The sequence below is a fragment of the Urocitellus parryii genome, chromosome 12 (assembly GCF_045843805.1).
Source record: "Urocitellus parryii isolate mUroPar1 chromosome 12, mUroPar1.hap1, whole genome shotgun sequence".
Classification (NCBI taxonomy): domain Eukaryota; kingdom Metazoa; phylum Chordata; class Mammalia; order Rodentia; family Sciuridae; genus Urocitellus; species Urocitellus parryii.
Window position 1 is genome coordinate 84,515,810 of NC_135542.1, and position 18,535 is coordinate 84,534,344.

General features: G+C 41.5%; 1 protein-coding gene across 3 annotated transcripts in view; it reads right to left on the reverse strand.

Moving 5' to 3' along the window:
• The window catches only part of Spred2 (sprouty related EVH1 domain containing 2), a 117,768-nt gene that overhangs the window by 23,177 nt on the left and 76,056 nt on the right, over positions 1-18,535 (reverse strand). For all 3 annotated transcript variants that reach the window (XM_077791764.1, XM_026387227.2, XM_026387228.2), the window contains 2 exons: positions 8,942-9,119; positions 990-1,158 (listed from right to left, as the gene is read on the reverse strand). In XM_077791764.1, coding sequence (XP_077647890.1) covers positions 990-1,158; positions 8,942-9,119 — 347 coding nt within the window. The remainder of the gene's footprint in view (positions 1-989; positions 1,159-8,941; positions 9,120-18,535) is intronic.

The window sequence follows — 18,535 nt, forward strand, 5'->3', positions numbered from 1 at the left end:
CAAGACTTGCATTTTTCTCCCTCATTCACAATCAATACTTCAGAACAGTTCCATTTCTTAAGCAAGCAAAATATATATTCTTTTGTGATTCAGTTCCCCCAGTTCTAAATCTGGTATTAACATGTTGCTTGATACTTCTTCACAGGGCTCTGGCCGTAGCACCTTTAATTGTCTGATTAGATAACTGTATCTGAAACACAGAAATTTGTCCATCTGCATGTGGGGACTGTAGCCATGACCATCATGAGAGTTGATAGCCCAAGGCTCTTCCAGGCCAGAATCAGGTGTAACAATGCCTACACCATTTACTTTACTTTTCTTTCTTTTTTTTAAACGAAATCCATCATTCTCTCTTTTTACAAAATATATTTTTAGTTATCAATGGACCTTTATTTTATTTCTTTATATGTGGTGCTGAGAATTGAGCCCAGTGCCTCACAAATGCTAGGTAAGTGCTCTACCAATGAGCTACAACCCTAACCCTGCCTACATCATCTACAAAGAATGACCAAACCAAGGACCTGGGGAGTGACAGATCCCTTTCCTTTTCAGTGGCCACTGTTCACTCCAGGCTTTGATTTTGGAATAGTGGACAGACCTGGTACAAGCTGGGCCCACCAGAATGCATTCTCTACTTCTGAGCCAAGACAGACCAGACTAAAGTCTTTTTAATAGTCAGGACACGGAGGGGAAAAAAAAAAAAGAAACAGTAAAAAATTCATCCACATGGACATCTGGAGTGCCTGCTTCCAGCTTCAGAGCACAGTCCAAAAACCAATCAGGATCACTCCCTTCTCTGAAATCTATCTCCTTTCCCCTGCATTGTCGCTTTAATTATTCTCCTTGGAAGCTCTGAAAGTTTTGGCATCAACTGGGCCCCAAACCCTCCTGCAAAGAAACTATAAATATCCGATGGCAGGCCACTGGAATGAAAAAGAATCTGGAAACTTTCCACAGACCCACTAAGGGCCCAGTGACAAGTTTGATACCTTCTATGAGGTCTTCAATTGCTTTCCTCACTCCCCTGTCAAAGGCGCGAGCGTCAGCAGGGCTTTGGAAGGTAAGTCCAAACTTCCTATTATCGACCTTCCAATGGTGAAACGTTGGATTGGCTTTGGTGTAGACCAAGTCCTTTCTCACATAGCATTCCAGCACCACCTGAAGGATGGAAACACACAGGCTGGTTACTCGTGGAGCAGCCACGATGGTGTCTGGCTACAGAAGTCTCACAGGGAACCGTTGCCAGTGCTAACCCAGACCTTCCACCTGTGCCTCCACCAGGCGCCTTTCTACCAGGGAGGACACTCTGTTGCTTACTGACCACCTCATCATTGCCGCCCCTGGCCCTTGGCTCTTGTGAGCTTTCCTGTCCTGGCTGTCCTTTCACCAGGTTCCTCTCCATCTCACAGATTCTTCTCCCCCTGCCCTCACCATGAAGCACCAGTGAGACCCAGGTCTTTGATGGGCCCCATATTGTGGCCTTTGTCCTGATGGCTCTCAGCCTTCTCTCCCCAGTCTTATTCAGTGGCTCCCGTGACCCTTAAATTCAACAAGTTGAAAATCAGTCATTCTGAAATTTCTGCCACTGGTTTCCTCCTAAGTGCCTACATCCGGCAGTGCCAATCCTTCTCTGCTCACTCTCTCCAGCTCTGAATCTCTGTGGTCGCCTTTGCCTGTTCTGCTTTCTCTCTTCCCTGATACGATTGATCACCAAGTCCATCTCATGTCTCCGGTATCTTTTCTATCAACCCCATTTCAGCGGCTGCCATCCTGATCTGGGACTGTTAACGTTACATCTAGATTACTAGAACAATCTCCACTTTTCTAACCACCTAGTTTCAGAACTGGCTTTTGCTGAGCTACAACCTTGACTGATCTTTTCCTCTCTAGATCAAGTCCCTCCATCTTTTTATCTCTAAGGTGGAAATAACACCAAAGTTAACAAGGAGACAAGAACATGCTCTGAAAACACTGAATAAACGAGAAACTTAACAGGGCCACACTCATTCCTCAGGGCACATCACACGAGGCTGTAGTCTGTACTCATCCTTGTTGCCTTCACCCTTGGGCATCTGATTTCACATCATTCTAACAGCCTCACGTGCATTGATCTTGTTCCCCCTAAATATAAATATTTCAAGATGTATCATAAAGTAACACCCTGTGTCTAGAATGGTGCTATAAAGAAACTAGTATTGTATTTTTAATATTGTATTTTTATAGAATACAAACAGTACTGCAATCATGTGACTATAAACTTCATTCTTTATTCAGGATAAAACCAAACTATTCACAATATCTATTCCTTCACTATAAACATCATAATGATTTTGCTGAGTTTTAATAGCCTCGATCTTGTTCTGGCAAAGCTCCGAAATTAATACAATGTGATCTTGTTGATTTAGACTAAATGAATGGCAAAAGTACAAGCCTGTTCGAATTAGTGTAAATTTAAATAAGCAATGTGTTCAAATGAGTAGAAATTCAAGAATACCTCAAAGCAAAAAGAAATTAAATGCTGCCTAATAAACATTCCTGAAGTTGGTAAAGAAATAAAAATAATATTCAAGTTGGCACACTACATTAGAGGCCCAAAGCAGTTAACTTTACAACATTGTATTGAAAGAGGACAACAGTCCACTCACCCGATTCTATTTATGATTAAATTGCTTATTATGGCCTTTTCCCCCTAAGAATAGTGCAATGATTAAATGTCAGCCCAGCCCCATTCCAAATTGGGGAAATCCAAATAACCAAGGCTTTAACTAACAAATGTTATCTATTTTAGAATTTAATAGTCTCAATTGAAAGTCTCAAAATAAACTTTTTGTAAAAATACAGACTGTTTTTCCATATTTTTAGGGTGAAAAAATTAGTCTCCAGTTGACACTAACTTTAAAAATTATTCCCAATGCATATTTTCTTAGAAAATTTTAAGTAAAACAAGTTTGTCCACTTAAATTAGGTGATAGGGAAATTACATACTATCTTATGATGTCCTCTTATTCAAATTAATAGCTTTATGTATCTAAGTTTAACAGCAAAAATGAAAAAAGTTCAGATGCATTCATCTTTACAACAGATATTCTTGTTGGAGTTAAAAAAAAAAAAAAAAACAACAGACACAGGAAATAGATGTTGTAAAGAGTTAAAAGTGATTTAGATGAACCCAGGAACCTCCTGCTTGCTTTTCTCCTGCCTCACCCTCAGGCCTCTCCATTTCCAGTGTCACCCCATTGTCATTATGGTGAGCAACACCTAGTTCCCTTGCCATCTTCTTTAGATATACACAGCAGTTTGTGTGTGCGTTTAAATGCAGCCACAACTATAAACTGTCCACAACTTGCTTTTTATTTTCCTTAAAACTTTAGGGACTGGGCTGTTGCTCAGTAGTAGTGTATGTGCTTATTCGCATGTTCAAGGCCCTAGGTTCAATCACCAGCACCAAAAAAAACATAACACAACATATCTTAAGAGATACAGGAAGGCAATAATGGTTCTCTCCAATGGCTGTGTGGTACTCCTCAGTGTGGATGTATTACATTTTTTTCCAGCCATTATCCATAATCATGAACATTTAGGTAATTTGCAACTGGTCACTTTTATAGACAAACACCACAACCTACATCCTTATACATTAAAGGTTTTCAGAGTTTAGTCTGCAGGTCCTTGGGAGCCTCCCCCACCTGCAGACCCTTTCCAAGATGGGAAAACTCTTTTTATCATCGTAAGACACTTTTGCCTTTTTCACTGTGTTGACATTTCTGCTTGTGGTGGGTGTCATTGCTGGGCAGTTGCATGAATCAAGATAGCATGGTAGCACCACCCAACTGTATCAAAGCCATCAGATTCCTTCTTTTGCTCAAGAATGTCCTTAATGAAGCAGCAAAAGTTATTTCACTACATCTTAACCTTTGCATACACATGCACTTTATTTTATGTGATGAAATGGGAAGAACACACAATTGGATTCTTCCATCAGCTTCTGCATTCCACCTGCTACAATGTGCTGCTTTGGTTGAAGAATATGAAGAAAACCTGGCTTTGCACATATGCACAGTTGGAAAAAGAAAGAGTATTTATAATTGCCTTTTCTCTTCTGCTTATGGATGACTGAGTCAAGTACTTATGTGACTGGTTTGGTTGAGAGTTGAACTAACTGCTTATTTCTTGGACTTCTGTTTTTATTCAAAGAATGACAGACCAATTGTGGTTAATCATACTTGGGAATCTGGCAGACATTTTCTTGAAAATGAACAAAGTGAGCTTGTCACTTCAAGGAAAACAACTCAAGGTATTTGTTGCCAATAATAAAATTTGAACTTCTAAGTGAAAATCATAATTTTGGACAGCTTCCCAATCTTAAATAGTGTTCTAATAAGATCATTGGTGATATTAAGAAATGTAATTTTTTGATATTGTAGGATAAAATGTGTCAACAATTGGAAGATCTGCTGAACTCAGTAAACCATTATTTTCCAGATGACTAATGCATCATGTTACCAAATCAGACATGAGTGAAAAATCCAGAGCAAAAGATACACCAGGGATTGAACTCGGGGGTGCTTAACCACTGATTCTCATCCCCAGCTGATTTTTAAACATTTTATTTTGAGACAAGGTCTCTCCAAGTTGCTGAGGCTGGCTTTGAACTTGCAATCCTCCTGCTTCAGCCACCTGAGCCATGGGGATTACAGGTATCCGCCACCATGCCCAGCAAAACCAATGGATTTTAATATAAGAGAATAAAAAATTCCTATTAATGGTTCCAGATTCCACATTTAAGAAACTGAAATAGGTTGAGTTTTGATGTAGTACCAAAGAAGAATACATATAATTATCTGACAGGGGTCTTTAAATATGACTCCCTTTTCTAGCATATGTTATCATATAGCCAAAATGACATATTAAAACAGATTAAAAAGCAGGAGTAGATATGAGATTTTGGCTCTTGTCTATTCAGCCAGATACTAGTGAAGTGCTAGGTTAAAAAGTTATGTAGGTTTAAAATGAAAATCTCAATCAGGTGTGTCGGCACATGCCCAACATCCCAGAGATATCAGGAGGCTAAGACAGAAGGATCTCAAGTGCAAGGCCAGCCTTAGCAACTTAGCAAGATCATGTCTCAAAAAATAAAAAGGGCTAGGGGTATAGCTCAGTGGTAAAGTTCAATCCCGAGTATGCATGTATGTAGGCAAGGATAAATAAATAAAATAAAATCTCGCCAAATTGTCTTTCAAAGAGCTTTGCTGGCTCAAATTCCCCCACAACATTTTGTAGGAATGCTCACCAACTTATACATGGGCAGTCACTGGAGGGATCAATCAACTCTACATTTTATGATTTGTCTTTATAAAGTGGTTTCTCATGGGATTAAGGAGTAAACGCCTCTAATTAATCTAAAGTAATACTCAACTCAAAAAGTCTTAACTCACATAAAATTTCTCAGGAAAACTTTCTTGTCCTCAGCTTATAAAAATGATCCGAATTACTATTTGGGACTGGGCCTCTGGAACACACCTGTGTCCCACAGAAATAATGACAGTTAAACTCACAAGCCCCAGTATGTAACTAGAACCAACCACCACAAAACCCCTTCACAATACACTGAGACCTAAAATTGGACAACACTGGAGCATCCATCCACAACACCGTTTCAGTCAGAAAGAGCACTTCATGCCCTGGTGGGCAAACTGGGAATTCTGATCCATCTGCCCTCCGTGTCCTAATAATGGCCTCCACCCTCTCTCACCATTCCATCTCTTAGTGCAGAGCTCCCTGCAGGCCTTTATCCACCAGTGGGCAGAAACACTGTTCTGCAGAAGTGCAGAAGGCCAAGGGAGGGGTCACTGAGTCTCTGAAGGGGTGTGTGTGTGTGTGTGTGTGTGTGTGTGTGTGCTGTGGGAACAGGAAACCATTCCCCTCACGGGGAGGGCCGGAGAGGTGAGAGTGCAACTGAGCACACAGGTGTGTGTTAGTGGACAGCTGGAGCCTAGAAGTTAGTCATACACTAAAGAAGAGGGATGGGGAGACACGTTGGCAGAGGGAATGCCACCTGCATTTAGGACAGCACAACGTGCAATAGCAACAAACAGAAGCTGGTCCACAAGTCCAGGGGGAACAGAGGACTGGAACTGCCCCACCAGGCTCTGACAAAGAAATGGTTCCAAGTGTCGGTTCAGACACTGAATGCACGTCCTCCACCAAGGAAGAGGACCACTTCTTGAAGCACTGAGCCCCTCACTACTACAATATCTTCTTCCTTTGGAGTGTTGAAAGAGTTTAATGATGCCGTGCATATCAAGAGCCTTGAAAAAAATAATAAAACCTTGTAACTATAATGTACAAATCACAGGTAAGATACAAGTTCAGGGGGCTGGGGCTGGGGCTCAGTGGTAGAGCACTTGCCTAGCATGCGTGAGGCACTGGGTTTGAATCTCAGCACCACATAAAAATAAAATGAAGATATAGTGTCCACCTAAAACTAAAAAATAAATATTAAAAACAAGATACAAGTTCATAAATTTGTAAAATTAAGGGGCTGGGTTCGATTACCCTTCACACAAGTAGGTTCCCCTACCCCTACCCCAGGTGCTGGGGATCAAACCCAGGGCCTTGTACATATTAAGCAAGAGCTACAGCCACATAAGATAATTTGTTAACCCAGAACAACTAAAAACAAAATGAAGGTGAGTGAAAATTTTTTTCTATTAAAATTTTGTAGAAAAAAAAAAACACCAACTAAGATAAACAAAGCAACAGATTATAAAAATATATTTGAAGTATGTCAGATGAAGATTAGATCTTTATTATATAAGAGAGCATAGATATCAAGGAGAAAAATAAGATCCCAATAGAAAAGTATGCAAAGCACATACATTAATAGATAATTCACAGTCACAACTGTTTGTAACAAAGAGAAAATGATTTGAGCTAATTATGTACCATAAGCTACCACTACCATTCTATCAAAGTGATAAGGATTTAAAATATATGACCTTCAATGTGTTAAAAGGAAATTTTCGTATGCTAGCAGCAGCCCCCTGCACACATAATTGACTTTTCCAAATTATCCCCCAAAAGTAATAAATATGGAAAATGCAGGTAGGTGTCTCTTCAGAATAGGCAGAAGGGAAAGAACTTCAGTTTTCAACACTAAGGAGATGGCCAAGTAAATAAAAGAACATCACATTGATATCAGCAACGTGGAAAATTTATTTCCTTCCTTCTGTCCCTTCTTTTTCTTCAGAAAAGTGCTCTACTATTGAGCTACACACCTTCAGTCCCTCCAAAATTTCCTCCCCTCCCCCCTTTTGGAACTAGAAATTGAACCCAGAAGAATTCGACCTCTGTGCTAATTCCCAGTCTTTAAAAAAAAAAAAATTATTTTGAGTCAAAGTCTCACTAAGATGCCCAGGTTTGCTTCGAGCTTGTTATTGATCCTCCTGCCCCAGCCTCCAGAAGACACTGGCACTACAAGCATGCACCACTGCAACTGGTTCAGAAAATCTATTATGAGAATGCTTGGGCAAAGTAAATGAGACATATGACCGATCATAAAATATGAGAGTTTTACAAAAATAAAAATCTGTGCAAGGGAAAAAACTGTATCAATGGGCTGAAGGTGGTTGTACATGTGCGACTCTGGTTTGGTCTTGGTCATTGTGATGGGGTATTAAATACTGGATTGTGGTTCACAAAATGGGTCACCAACAATGTAGAATCATTCTAAATCCTAATATCTTCAGTCATAATGACTGTTGTAAGCATACAGTGGTACAACCTAGCCAAAAGATTAACATGGTACTCAGCAGATGGTAAATGCTAGATAAATGACAGTTTTATCACTTTTTGTTGGTCGTGTGATTATACTGCCTTTATTCCCCAAATTTCGTAAATAAGAATGTTTTCATCATCTGACTATTATGTAGGGAACGTCCTACATAAATACTTCTTAAAATTAACCATATCCTCCCTTTCAATTTTCAGAAATGAATCAAGTGTGAAAATGGTGTTTCTGTTAATCCATATGTAACATTTACAAATTGTTTTATCTACTGTGTGATTTTTTTAAACTCTAAGAAGTGGTTGCAAAAGAAGATTAAATTTGTACATCTAACACATGAAACTCAACAGATGCCGCTATAAAGGGTCTCAAACGTAAGACCGACATATTCTTGCGCCGTCTGCATTCTCTGTGAAATCCTGTACAATCCTGCACATTCCAAATCATCTGTTGGTTTCTGAATATACACACCACGATCAGATACAGATAGGAGTAGTCTTCCATGTTTAGGGCCATTAACTGAAAATAGACTGGACATTCTATTTTTCCTTCCTGTTATAGATTGTATCATAACAGACCTGGTCATCCCAGCTCCTTCACCACCCTGCGCGTTAAGAACTACCAATCATCCATTCTTGGGAAGTAATCATCCCTCTCTCAAGTATTTATTTATAAGCATGTATAATTATTTACAGAAGTGTGATACCACTACTTTTCTGTTACTTCTTTTTCCAAACAAGCTTTACTCATTACTTATGAAATAAAAGCTATGTTATCTTTTAGATAAACACTTATTTAGAAGGAGCCAAATGTCAGAAGACATTTTCTCTCTGCCTTTGCACTCTTAAGTAATTCCTACCTTCCAAATGCAATGGGGAGCTCCGTGAATAAACCCTACATTTTGAAAACTCTGGCTTCAAGGTTCCGTATCATCTGAGTTACATAACATGGGTGTGGTCGAGAGCCTTTACTGCAAAGGGAGGATTATGTTTTAAAATTTGACAGCAGCTCCAGAACTTTAAGTTTTTTTTTGCAAGAGTTTGAAGTCAAGAGAAAAAAAAATTAAAAAAAAAAAAGTTAGTGAAGAGGGCTATGATGTCACGTAAAGAAATCAGTCATTGCTAATTTAACCCACAGTTGCATGTCTGCCATTACCAGTTTGTCTTTCTGTCGTTCACCATGGATGAGAAAGCCGCTTCGTCCATTGCCTTCGGGGTGCATGACCTTACAGACCCCGACGCGACTGATCCCGCCTCCTTCCTGTGGGAACCATCCCCCGCTGGAGTCATCTCTGGTCATAACCACAGCCTTGACACGCACAATATAGCTGTCACTAAAACGACAACAAGAAGAATGGGGCATGACAATGGTCTGGTAGCTGCAGAACATGTTTCACAATGCAAGATGACCACCAGCCAGCACTTCTCTGGACTCAAGAGAAAATCTGTGCCTGGTAATAATCTTGAGAGGCAACCCATCTCAAGATTTTTTTTTTTTTTAGCGAAAAAACAAAACACATCAACTCAACATAGAAGTACCTTAAAAAAAGACACCTAAGTGATTAACAACTACTTGTGAGTCTCTGAAGAAGTATTCAAAGCATCTCATTCTCCAGTTGCAGGGCATAAATATTAAAAATAAGTGAGCCAATCTCTATATTTTGGTATCTATTTGTAAGTTGGAAAGATAAACTTATAACTTAAGAGGATATTCACTGTAAACTTAGTTTATAATGAAAGGCAAGTCTTATTAACACTTTATGAAGCTAATAATTTCCTTATTTGGCACAAGAATAAGATAGTCCACTTCCAAATCACAAATTCTGCATGAAATCATTTATACAGATGGGGAAATATTTTAATTCAAGATACCCTTTACACATTTGTAGGCTCTTATTTATGGTTTTATTTTTTTCCATTCTAGAACTTTTGATTTTGCAATGAGTTCTTTTGCACATTTGCCAACAACCCTTTCTCCTTCAGAGACCAATCCCAGTTTCTTTTCATTCTTCATCACTTTTTGGGGGAAATTTATTTGGATCTTCAGCAAGGCCATTAAATTCTCACTTGATGTTTTCTTTCCTTGGATAGAATTCATTTTTTACTCAGTCATATATTCAGAGCTTATGTATGCCAGATGCTATGCTAGATTCTAGGAAACAAAGATGCAGAGTAACAGAGAACCCTCTTGTGCCTTGGGCCCCAGGGAAGTCTGCTCCCTACCCCAGAAGGAGCCTGGTCCCACCATCAGCAGGACAAGAGATGTCCTTTGGCTGCACATTCCTGCTCACCTCCTCACCCAAAGTCAAGTCGCTCGGATTTCCATGACCCCACATGGCTCCACCTCCCTTGTGACCCAGCTGCCCTCCTCCACCAAGTTCATGGGCCTGAAATCCAATAACCCCTAATTTCTTCATCTTCTCCTCTGACCATCCCTTTGGTTTTTAAAAAATTGTAAACTGTACCTACTGTACAAAATTTACCTTTTTAAGTGTACATTTCCGTGGTATTAAGTACATTTACACCCCGGGGCACCTCCAACCACCACCCATCATCTCCAGAGCATTTTCATTATCCCAAACCAAAATTCTGTACCTGTGAAAACACTTACTCCCCATTCTCTCCTCCCTCCACATACAGCCCCTACCAACCATCATCTGTACTTTGTGTCTTTGTGAATCTGACTACACTAGGTACTTCATGAATATTCCTTTTGCTTTATTAACCTGAATGAAGTGAAAGGTGCTGCAGTCCGGCTGGGCAAAATAACCGGGAGGTGACAAGCAACTTAAAGGTTGAAACGAGAACTGCTTTATTGCGAAGGAACTGAGCGGGCACCCAAGGTAGCGGGAGCCGCTTTATTGCAGAACAGCAGAGGTATATATACCTAACTGATTACACACAGCTTGACTCAAATAGCATCACCCAGTTACAGCAATCAGCCAAATAAGGAATCTCTACCATCTTAATGGCTCGGTGGCATTGTCTTACAAACCACTCCTCCTGGCAAACTGCCAGGCGCCATCTTGACTTGATTTGCGGTCCCCAACAGAAAGGTCCTCTGTGGCTCAGTCTCCCAGGCTGCTCTCTCCAGCATGGCTCCTCAAGCCTACACGTGGGGTAGAGACTCAGCAGAGCTGCAGGCTCCTCGCCCTCCCCTGGGTTCATCTGCAGCTCATACACCTGACCATACTCTTCTTCCACCCACAATTCTGGGTCATCTCTTAACCTCTCATCCCTTGAAGAGGCTGGCAACCAGGCTCACTGTCCTTCCTCTTCCCTACCACTATCCTGCCATGATTCTTGGGTGTTTCATCACTGATTATGAGCATCCTTCCAATTCCTTGGCCTCTTAGCTTCTGGGATTCTTTCCCTCCAATGACTCCATCCTGTACACCCAGCCAGTGACCCACGCTCAGGTCAACCCTTGACTTTATTGCCAGCTCTGCACCACCTCCCTGCCTCAATTTTAAGCAGCCCACTTTCTGGCCATCACCCCCTTACTCTGTAGCTTCCTACAGACTCCAGTGATCACTTGGCATCACAGCCTGTTCTTACCACCACCTTCTAGGCCCTTCTCCTGCTCAGCACTCCTCATGTTCTCACTTTGATTCTCTACCCAACTTCAGCTCCGATACCCACCATGACACTCCTCAGCACACAACCTTAACACCTGTGCTTTCTCTCTCCTCATCGTGATTGCCTGACACAACCTGACCTGGTTAAGTCCTACCACCTACCTACTCCATGCTCCAACTCACACTGCCGCACATGGTGTGGGGAACACTCCCTCTACTGTGCTTTAAAACAAGCCTTGTTTTAAAGTCGTGATCATCTGTTAAGTGGATCCTGAGGTACCTGGCATCCTGCTATAGCTGTCCACTCTGTCTCCAAGATGACTTTTAACTGGCCTCCTTTCCCTTGCTCTCAGATGATGGATGAGCTTGCCTGTTTCACTGAGAAGCCAGATGCAGTCAGTAGAGACCCTGCCCTTGCACCCACCATCATGCCTACCGGGTACTGGTACTCTCTGCCTCTCCTCCTTCATGGTGCCTAAACCATCCCGGATCCAGGTCCTATCCCAATCCATGTCGGGGCCAACTTCTCCAGTTACCTGCTCTATGCTGACAGTGTCCTCATTTGCATTTCCATCCAGGCCTCTTCTGGAGGAAGCTCTTAGTGAGTTCTGAGTTCTCTGCTTGGGTGTTTCACAGGCATCACAATCAATATGCATCAGATCAAACTCTTCATTCTAGTATGCTCCCACTCTTTTGGTTCTCCCTTCCAATTATACCAAAGACAATTTTCACCACCTCCATTGACACTGCCCAACATACCTGCCATCACTTTCCACTGAGATTATCACAACTGCTTCCTAATTGGAATCTTTACTTCCACGTGTGCCTGATTTCCCAGAAAACAGATTAGACTGTGACTCTACTCAAACCCTCCAGCAGCTTCCTAGATCATTTTGAGAAAAGCCAAAATGCGGCCATTGCTTATTCCACTTCAGTCCCACTGGCCACACTCATGCCTCAGGGACACTGCGCTGGCTATTTATCCCTGCTTCTTAAGACCCCTTTCCTGCAGGCCACAGTGGTGCACACCTGTCATCTCACAGAGACTTGGGAGGCTAGGCAAGAGGATCACAAGTACAAGGCCAGCTTGGACAGTTTAGTTTGACTCTGTCTCGAAATAAAAAAATAAAAAGGGCTGGGAATTAGCTCAGTGGTAGAGCAGCCCTGGATTCAATTCCCAGTACTACAAAAAAACCAAACCAAACCAACATTCCCCACCCTTCTCCCCTACACCAACTAGACTCATTCCCTCACATGATTCAGTTCTCTGCTGGAAATTGTTTCATTAGAGAAGACTTCCCTGTCCATCCTACATAAAACATCTTAAATCTTCTCACCCTGCCTGGCCTGTATCTGTCTGGCTACTAGGATGTGAACTTCTGAAGAGCAAGGACTTTGCCCTTTTGTTCACTGTAATATCCCTGGAGCTTAGAATGAGATATGTTAATAGACTGTGAAATGAATAGGTGACATACACAATAAAACAGGTTTTAAGGAATGCATTTTGTAAGCCGGGCACAGTGGTGCACTCCTGTAATCCCAGCAGCTCTGGAGGCTGAGGCCCTAAGTAACTCAGTGAGACCCTGTCTCTAAATAAAATATAAAAAAAGGACTGGGGATGTGGCTCAGTGGTTAAGCGCTCCTAGGTTCAATCCCTGGTAGTGAAGGAAAAAAAAAAAAAAAAAGAAGAAAGAAAAAAATGTATTCGTAGCTAACAGAATCCTTCTTTAAAAAAAAAAAGAAAAAGAAAAAGAAAGTATTCAGTACTCATTTGCTTATGAACCACAATACTTTAGTTGGGATAACGGTTAAGAATTCCTTTTATAAGAATTCCTTTTAATTAACAAGTAAATGGACAAATTGCACATGTAGAAATACATGCAAAAATCACAGGTTGTGCATGCACATACTTCGAGATCCTAGAGATAAGAATATTTGATAATGTATTCAGATTAGTTGCATATGAACAACTTTGGAGGACATTCATTTTTTCCCCTTCACCCCCTTAATTCCAGAAAAACTAAGGGTACCTAGGATTTAAAAATCCTCCGGTGTACAACACAGCTGTCTCAAATCTTTGATGAGTGTACTATCTGTTCATCTTCCCAGGAAATGGCCAACGTGAACTGAAAGAACTGAAACTCTATACACCTCCTGTTAAAATATGCTTTGACTTTGTACGTGCTGTAGTTGGGGGCTGTTCTCCCTTTGAGGGGATGAAGCGAACATGAAAAAGAGAGGCTTGCATTACTTGTTAGTCCCACAAACTTATTTCCCAAAATAACATATTTATTAGAGATTTTTATAAATACCCCACCCTCTGCTTCCAGACCACAAAGGCTACCTGTGCCTCCGAGTGTGCTCTAAGGCAGCTTCTTGCCTCAATTCCTCCCAGCAGGGCCTTCCCCAGAGCATAGACTTCTGAGTGGGGTGAGGCGGGAAGAAGCCCCTTTGGTCTCCACCGGCAACAACTCTGACAGCATTAACTGTGGCATCTGGTTATTTAAAACCAGGCCAAGGGTGAGGTGTTGCACTGAGAGTTGAGAGGGCTGTCTGCATGGTCCAGCTGCATGGCCGCTGGCCAACGGCTTCCCATCCATGGAGCACTGACTGACTTTACCCGGGCACCTCACTCCCCACCCCAGAGCTCAAGGACAATGAACTCGACAACCACAAGGTAGAAGAGAGGAAAACTCCCTTCCCACCTTCCCTCCCCCTCTTTCTGGAAAGAATTAAACAACATCTGTTTAAAACAGATGCAGGGGTTTGTTTGGGGAGGATGGGCCGGAAGGGCAAGGACAGATTGGTTTTTTAAATTTGTGCAAGGAGAAGGCGGCCGGGATGCCTTAGAAACATTTTCAAAACATGCTACCATTGTCAAAAATAACCACCACAACGTGTTGCTGAAACTGACAACTGCTGCACGGTGGCCCGGCAGGGACATGGGGAGGCTCCAGAGGCAGGCCCCAACACCAGCTGTGCAGAGCCGGGGTCTGAACCCGACCAGAACAGCCCCAAACAACCACTGTCATCACCAATGGTGTTTGACTACCACTCAAACAACAGCATATTCTTTGGCTGGTTTATGAATAAATTGACTGAACTAGAGATTTTCCATTTAAGGAAAAGCTTTATGTTTCCAACATGCAGGGTTTTTTTTTTTTTTTTTTTTTTTTGGTATGTGTGTGTGGTATGGTCACTCAATATGAAAAAGAGGCAAGTAACAACCTGTGTCAGGAGAGGAAGGCAAAGAAAGAACAATTTCAAAACTAGCAGCCCCAAAGAGAAGTTTTAAAATATCTCAGCATTTATGTTGTAAGTTTTCTCCAAATTTGAAGGACAAGTTACAGAAATAAACAAAGGAAGCAGACAGGTCAGCTGTGCCTTGCCTCCTCAGTACCTGAAGAAATTGCTATTTGAGCTTCAGTTTTCTTCCTTTGCAAAATGAAGACAGGATCCACCCTGCTGGTTAAAAGCAGTGATAAAGGTCAAGTGCCAGAGCCAGAGAAGTCTGATAAGTTGCAGCCATCATTACTTCTGCTGAAACACTGGCTTTGATTGCAGAAACAGGCCCTTTAAACCCCTGTCCCCTGGCCACCGAGTGGGTTTACAGACCGCCCAGCCTTCTCAGTTGTCAGAGTGGAAGGGCTGGGGATGCTGGGACAGACAGCAGGAGAATCTCTGAACCCGGCCTCTCGCAGAAGACACTGTCATAAAGACCAGGTTTGATGGCACACTGCAGGCAGGCACACCTGTGGAGGAGCAGACTTCCTCCACCATCTGTGAGCTGGCCCTCTGCTCCTGCCCCTCAGTGTTTTTTTTTTTTTTTTCTTTCAGGAATGGAGACTGGAACTTTTATATGCCCCATAAATTCTTCCTGGCCCCCACCTTATCACCAGCCCTTATCTGATTACACGGCTCCTTTATCTCTCCATTATGCTAAACATTAGACTCACTTCCTCTGGCCTCTTTTCCATTCTTCTCCACTTCACCAGACCTTGAGAGGGATTAGCCAGAGATCCCAGCCTCTCCAGCCCAACTCCCAGACGCCAGCTGAGCCAAATATAACCAGCTTTCTCCAGGGAGTCAGGCACACAAGCTTTATTTTAATCACATCCCCATGCCCCAGTCCTCCTCGTGCTTATAAATTTATGAAGGCTCTTAGATCACATCAAATTACATACATATATAGATAGTATTATATGTTTGTAAAATGTATATAGATACGAAATGCATATATATATATATATATATATATATATCTGGTGATCTCTATAAAATGACTCAACAAACTATTTCAGCATAAGCAAAAGTGTTAAGAAGTCAGAGGTACAGGTTAAGATCTGTTAAACTGGGTGGTGCTTTTGTGGGTATTCATTTTACATGTCAGTTAAGAATTTTCAAAAAGTCAATTTCTCTGGTTTAGAAATTTACATATTCTGGGCTTGATAGACAAGGAAAGTTACATACAATGTGGTTTTGTGAATGGCAGTAACATTTTCTGCTCTGTACAAACCACTAAAGGCAAAACACATGTCCTGCATGCTTAATGCCACAGGAAATAAGGCCTTTATATTAATTACCAAAATATGTACTGTTTATATGATTTGGTTAGGCCATTATAGAAAAGGGTTAGGAAAGATCACTAATTCAAATGGTAGAAGACTTATTTGCAAAGTGTCATTTCTGGCAGCAGGCAAGTCTGGCAAAGAAGTTAGCCTTCCTCTCAAATCCTGATGAGCAGGCACCGTGGAGCAGAGAAGAAACTTTCTGAACATTATACATTTGCTTCATAAAGAGGGTCAGTATGCATGAAATCAGTTAGGAAAGCTGAAAAGTGGGCTAAGTAAGAAAAAGGCTTCCCCACAAATAGTTAAGGTCAGTGATACCAACCACAAAATACACCTGGAGAGCCATCTTTGAAACAACCCTACCCTAATAACTGCTGGTAAGAAAAGCTATGTACCCGAGCAGGTAGTCTGAACTCACAGTGTCAGAGCACTCTGCCAGGGACAGACCTGAGGAGAAGAAAGCAGGCTCATCAGTCCACTCCACTGCGTCTCTGCTTTCCTGAGCTGCTGCAGCTAATCTTGCCTGTGCAGGGGAACCCTGCTACAACCCGGCTTTGGTGGCTTTTATCTTCACAGTCCATGTAAATATGTTTAAACTATTTATTTATTGTTAATTCTAATTTGTTACATGACAGCAGAATACTTACAATTCATATTACACATATAGCACAATTTTTCATATCTCTGGTTGTATACATAAAGTTTATTCACACCATGGAGTAAGTTTTCAGGAACAGAACTCGAGAATGACACAATTCTTAAAAGGGATGTGTGTGTGTATGTGTGTGTGTGTGTGTGTGTGTGTGTGTGTGTGTGGTGTGTGGTCTTTGCTTTCTAATGACTGGGGACCTACATCTTATCCAAGAACCTGCTTACATTGTGACAATCACAGACCCCTTTGGGGATGTTAAATAGATTTTCTTCTTTCACTCTGTATTGGGCTCAGAATCTGAGTGAAGCCATTGAAAACATTTTAGAAATCCCTCTGTAGTCTTATGCCACACGCCAGAAGTTCTGCTATTCTACAAGGTCACCAGTGCCCTTTGTGTCCAAGTCCTATCCTTGGAGGGGGAGGTAAGGGGCATTCCATCCTCATCCTCACATGCCTCAGATAAACCCAACATCTATGCTGTTGATGCTACCTAGCTACACCAAAGTATGTAAATCTTCTCACCCACACACGGTTCTCTGATGCACATCAGAGGGCCATGTACTGGGAGTACAAATAATACTGGAAATATGAATGATTATAAAATTTAGTAATTTGTAGATTATTCTTTAGAATTATTCCTAGCAAGTCAAAATTTATTAGCATGGGCCTCTTGTATTTTTATTTTTCTATTGAAATTTTCATAAAAATACTCCTTTTTAAAAAAATCTGCGATGGCTGGGGACACCTGTATTGAGAAACAAGTGATTCTGACACCAAACTATATGCCAATATCCTGTTTAACATATAGTTCTGATCTAGCAGGTTATGCGCCTCCATAAAATTTTCCTTTAAATTTTATAATTACAGCTGTAATTTTTCTTTAAATTTTATAATTTGCTGATGGGGCTGGTGTTGTGGCTCAGTAGTAATGTGCTTGCCTGGCATGCGTGAGGCACTGGGTTGGATTCTCAGCACCACATACAAATACATAAAATAAAGGTCCATCAACAACTAAAATATATATATATATATATATATATATTTAAAAAAATTTACAATTTGCTGTAAACATTCCTATTTTTCAACCTCTGAATGCTCCCTACACCTTCAGACCCCGGGAGCCAGTGCAGCAGGTGCACTGAATGTTCTGGTTCACCCTCTGCACAGCTACAGCGCCCACTCCCAGACATTCTTAGGAGTGGAATGGAGACTCTGCTGGGCGGTCCCAAGGAGAAGGTACCAGGCGTTGTGCTGGTCACCAGTCTGGTCTCTCCTTTCTTTTCTGTTGTGTCCTGTGACCCATAATGGCCAATAAAAGGAAATGAAGAAAGACACAGAGGAACAAAGATCAGAGCTGAAGTTAAACATGGGAGCCTTGGAGGAAATTGTTAGGGAAATACCAGCAGACAATTAGGGACCCTCTGATATCCCCCAGCTGACTGACACTTCTAGAGAGCTGGGGAAAACCTGCTGTGGCCCAGAGGCTTTAAATTTCTGCCGGTCTACAGCAGCCTCCAACACAGAGCCCCAGTACTGGGGGCCAAGCCACAGGGACTGTGAATGGGGTGAGATGCCCACGGCCTGGCAGTGGGTAGGCAGGCCGGAAAGCCCCTCATAAAATGCTGCTCTCTGGCTTACTTCTCAACAAGGTTTGTAAGTTATATTAGACTCACTCCACTTCACTGTCCAAAATGCAATTGTTAAATTAACTTCTAAGTGTGTATCTCCTACAGTCTGGGACAAGCACAAATCCTACACAGGAAGAGTGATTCAACTGGATTCTACCACATTTCTTTTCCTTCCTTCCTTCTTTGCTATGTTAATAAAAAAAAAAAAATCTTGATTTTACTTTAACATATCAAAAGTGTCTTAAGGACAGAGCTGTGGTTTTTTAAGACAACAAAACCTTTCTTGTCCACATTTGAATTCCACATTTAAAATCAGACCCC